Here is a 4,712-nt window from a genome sequence, read left to right on the forward strand (position 1 = left end):
TGGTGCTGGGGGATCGAACCGCGGTCCCTGTGCTTTGCCAAGCTTGTTTCAAGTAGGTGCTTTAGACCACTGAGCCATCTCTCCAGCCCTGGAGTTGTTTTTATTTTTGTTTTTTCAGGTTTTTTGAGGCAAGGTTTACTATATAGTGCAGGCTGGCCTTGAACTTGCTTATGTACTCCATGCTGCCCTCAGACTCATTGTGACCATCCTGACTCAGCCTCTGGAGTGCTAGGATTATAGGCATATGTCACCATACCCAGCATTTCTCTCTCTCTCTTTTTTAATGTATTTAGCACAGGGTCTACAGGGTCTCACTACACAGATCAGACTCATAGTGATGTTCCTGTTTTCAGTCTCCCAAGTGCTGGGATTACAGGCATGCACCACCACGCCCAGTCTCAAGGGCCTCTCAGCTCACCCTGGGGGCAGGGCTGGTACAGAACCCAGGGATCGAACCTTGGCCACTGCGGTTTGCCTAAGCAGGCTCTTTAATCCACTGAACTATCTGGCCAGCCCTCTCTTTTTAACTATGAATCTAGACAGATTATCACAGTCTGTTTCCTCTTATCTTTGAACACTTTATTTTTAATGATACAGCCTGCCATTGGCAAGCAGGCCACATGTTTACCACCACTGCTCTATAGACTGCACTCTTCACTCTATATATATACATCTGTGATAAAATTTAACCCTACAAATAGATAAAATTACTCTGTCAATTAAATTTGGGAGGAGGGTTGTGTGGTAGTACAAGCTTGTAATTCCAGCTATTCAGGAGGCTGAGGCAGGAGAATCAAAAGTTGAGGTTCGCCTGTGCAACTAAGTGAGACCATGTCTTAAAATAATAAGAGCCATAGTTCAGGGGTGGAGCACCCTGAGGTTCAAATCCCCAGGAATGAGGAAGAAGCAGTTTAACTTGTGGAAATAGGGACCTACCTCGTTTGTGTACACAGAGAAAGGGCTGCAGGGTCTGAGGAGAGCTGCTCATGAGCCAGGCTCCCGTCAGCTCACCCCCACCCAGCCCACCTCCATGTGGCCACCCCTCAGGCCCTGTGTGCCCACCTGCATCCCCGGAAGTAGGGCTGCTGAAAACCTTCCAGGGGCTTCTCAATGCTCGAACTCCACCCCACAGGCTATGAGACAGGGCCAGGCACTAGGCTGGGGATCACTTTTGGGGGCAAGGGTTGAACCTCAGAGGATACCAAGGACCCAATGACAACAGAGGTTTTGTTCCAAGCAGCAACAATATACTCTTACCAGGGCCATGTTTCCACACAGGACTATAATAATAATAATAATAATAATAATAATTATTATTATTATTATTATTGTGTGTGTGTGTGTGTGTGTGTGTGTGTGTGTGTGTAACTGGGGATCAAACTCAGGCCTTTGCGCTTGCCAGGCAAGTGCTTATTCTACTGAGCCATTTCCCCAGCCCCTATTATTATTATTTAACATTGTCATTATTGTGTGTAGTGGTGGTTGGTTTGGGGTTTTTTTTTGGGGGGGGGGGAAGGGCCTACAGGGTGTTCAGGGTTTCATACCAGACCAGACTCGAGTGATCCTCCTGTTTATAGCCTCTCAAGAGCTGGGATTACAGGCGCGCGCCACCACACCATCTCACTTGCTGTCTCAGGGCGCCCCGGGGGCAGGGCCAGCACGACAGGACCAGGGGATCGAACCCTGGGCCCCTGCTTCTGCTTGCAGGTGCTTTAATCTGCTGGGCTATTTGGCTGGCCCTATGTAGCGGTTGTTAAGAGACATTTTCACAATGTTGCCCAGGTTGGCCTTGAACTTCTGGGCTCAAATGATCCTCTCCTCTCCACCAGGACAATGGTTTTAAACTGGGTATGGTGGTGCAGGCCTGTAACTGAAGCACTTGGGAGGCTGAGGTGGGGATCGCCCCAGTCCAAGGTCATCCTGGGCTCCACAGTATAAGGTGAGGCCAGCACAAACTACACAGTGAGACCCTACCTCAAAAAAACAAAACAAAAAACCCCTCAGCATGACAGTTTTGACAGTGGTACCTGGTGACTGCCTGGCAGCCCCCTTCCCAGCTCCAGCCCTCTAGGCTCAAGGGCTAAGACACATACCATTGGGAGTGGCGAACTGGATGAGGACGCTGTTGCAGCCCAGCGTGATGATGAAGGACTGCTTGCCCACACGGCTGCACTCCGTCTCTCGGGACACGGAACACTTGAACACACACACGTCTTCATCTGGGACACACAGAAGCACGTGAGCAGTAGCACCTTGCTGGCTGCATTGATTTGAGTCTGAGTCCCTGCCACCCTCCTTCTCTGTCCCCTGGGAACCCCAGAGACTTCCATGGTGCCACGAAGCTACTCTTAGAGGCCCACAAACCAGTTCTCGCCTGCCTCAGCCACACAAGGGACAGGGAGGGGCCAATCAAGCAACATGTTCAATGGGGAAGGACCAGGCACTGAAGTGGCCGGGCCCTATCCACAGGGAGACGCGGACAAGAGATGACAACCATATCAGGGCCACAGCATCACCGAGACTGGGAGGCCCACAGGGCCCAGGTGAGAGAGAAGGGCACTCGTTCAGCCCTTTGCTGTCCCATGGGGACCCAAGCCTTTTCACTCAGACTTGTGTGTGCAGACAATGCACCTGGCCCTGGAGGACATATGACTTGGCTTCTGTCCCCAAGCCCCTCTAACTGCATGTACAGGGATCACTGAGCCTCCCTGAGCCCTGGTTTTTGCATGTGCCTAATGGGGCTGATGGTGAGGCAGAGGACAGCGGCTACAATACGCGCTTGGTCGCAGGTAGAGCACACAGGAAGCCCTGCGTCCCGTGCCTGTCGCAGTGGCCATACCAGTCACCCATTTAACAAGTGTGCAGCGCACCACCCACGCCACAGGATGGGACAGCGCCCCAGTGATGCAACAAAATCATCATGGAGGAGGTCCCCTGTCATGCTGCATTCTGACAGCCATGACACCTGTGTAGTAATCTTGATAAAATGCTGCCTTTGGTCCTATCCTAAGGGGCACAGAGAATGGCAGACTGCAGTGTTTGCAAGACAAGTGGACTGGTCTCCCAGAAAGGCAATGTCAAGAGCGAGAAGACTGTGGGGAGCTAAGCTGCGGGGGGCACACAGGCACAGCCCAAATGCTGTGCAGATGCTGGCCAGGGGCCTTGCAAGGAAAGGACTTAAAAACTAGTAAAGCACAACTGGGGCAATATATGGACTGGATATGGGGCAGTGGGGGGTCAAGTGGACATGAGTCCTCATGGTGGCCTTCAGAAGGCCTTGATCTGAAAAGATACGCAGAGCAGTCACAGCAAATTCAGGCGATAGCTGCTGCTTGCTTCCAAACATCTCAGCAAATACCAACAAAGGAAATGCAGGGAGAAGTGTAAGTGCAAATGTGGGTATGAAAAACAAATCCAAGAGGTCGGCCACATGTTCAAGGCACGTCTAGGAACTTTACAAGAACTTGTCTCAAATTTTTAAAAATTAAAAAAATTTTAAAATGGACTAGGGATGTGAAGGACCTGGATTCAATATCCCCAGTATAGCACTGAAAAACAAAAAAGGTTCCAATCATCGAGTAGTCAAAATATCCTGGGACACAAACAACCAGGATGAAGGATTCACACTTCAAAGGTAACCAAACAGTGCAGTACTGGTGAAAGAACAGACCTGGGAAATAGAATTCGGAGTCCAGAAATAAACCCATTTATGGTCAATTGATTTTCACCATGGATGCCAAGAATACTCAATGGAGTAAGAAGATTCTCTTCAATGAAGGGAGCTGGGACAACAGGAAATCCACTTGGAAAAGAATGAGCCTGGATCCCTGCCTCGCACCCTCACACCTGGAACAGGCTGGATCCGTAGTTCAGCCATAAAGTGACTCCCTGGCATGTTCAAAGTCTAATCCCCAGCAGCAGAAAAAACAAAAGCAAAAACTCCTCTGCCGGGATCAATGACCTAAATATAAAAAGCAAGACTCTCAACAGCTTTAGAGGAGAGCGCAGGGGAAATCTTGGTGACTGGCTTCAGCGCTGCACTGCGAGCTATGAAAACAAAAGCTGAGCGCGGGAGAGAAGAAACACAAACTGGATGTCATCACGGCTGTACACTGTAGGGTCCTGGACACACTTAAGGGTGGGACGCTCATCTGCCACACGGAGGCCCTGGGTCCTGCCACAGCACTGCGAAACCAATACTAGGAGTAGTTATAAATCATGCGTCTGATAAAGACCCAGGATCCAGAGCACATAAAAACTATTTTTAAATCAGGCAGGTGGTACATGCCTAGAATACCAGCTACTCAAAAAGCTGAAGCAGGAGAAATCCAAGTTCAAGGCCAGCCCGCACAATTTAGCAACAGCCTGTCTTAAAAGGAAGGGAGGGGGCAGCAATTAGCTAAGTGGTACAATGCCTGCCTAGCATGGGAGAGGTACCGGGTTTAATCCCCAATAGTGCTACCAAACACACACACACACACACACACACACACACACACACACACACACAGAGGCAACAATACAAAGGTAACTAACTCAATTCAAAATAGGAAAAGGAAGCTGAGTATAGCAGCACATGCCTGCAATCTCAGCACTCCAGAAAGCTGAGGCAAGAGAGTTATATGTTCAAACCCATAGTCTGGGTAAAAACACTACTTAGCAAGACCCTGTCTCAACATAAAAAATAAGGCTGGGGGGGGGTACATGCCTGT

The 4,712-nt window shown here is 49.7% G+C and overlaps 1 protein-coding gene across 1 annotated transcript in view; it reads right to left on the reverse strand.

Annotated features, from left to right (window-relative positions):
- Carm1 (coactivator associated arginine methyltransferase 1) overlaps positions 1–2,941 on the reverse strand; it is a 21,327-nt gene extending 18,386 nt beyond the window's left edge. The window contains exons 1-2 of the mRNA XM_004632994.2: positions 2,878–2,941; positions 2,094–2,219 (exon numbers count right to left, since the gene is read on the reverse strand). Of these exons, the coding sequence (XP_004633051.1) occupies positions 2,094–2,219; positions 2,878–2,941 (190 nt within the window). The remainder of the gene's footprint in view (positions 1–2,093; positions 2,220–2,877) is intronic.
- Between the last annotated feature and the right edge of the window lie 1,771 nt (positions 2,942–4,712).

Source organism: Octodon degus, unplaced genomic scaffold (genome assembly GCF_000260255.1).
Source record: "Octodon degus isolate 3935 unplaced genomic scaffold, OctDeg1.0 scaffold00050, whole genome shotgun sequence".
Lineage (NCBI taxonomy): Eukaryota > Metazoa > Chordata > Mammalia > Rodentia > Octodontidae > Octodon > Octodon degus.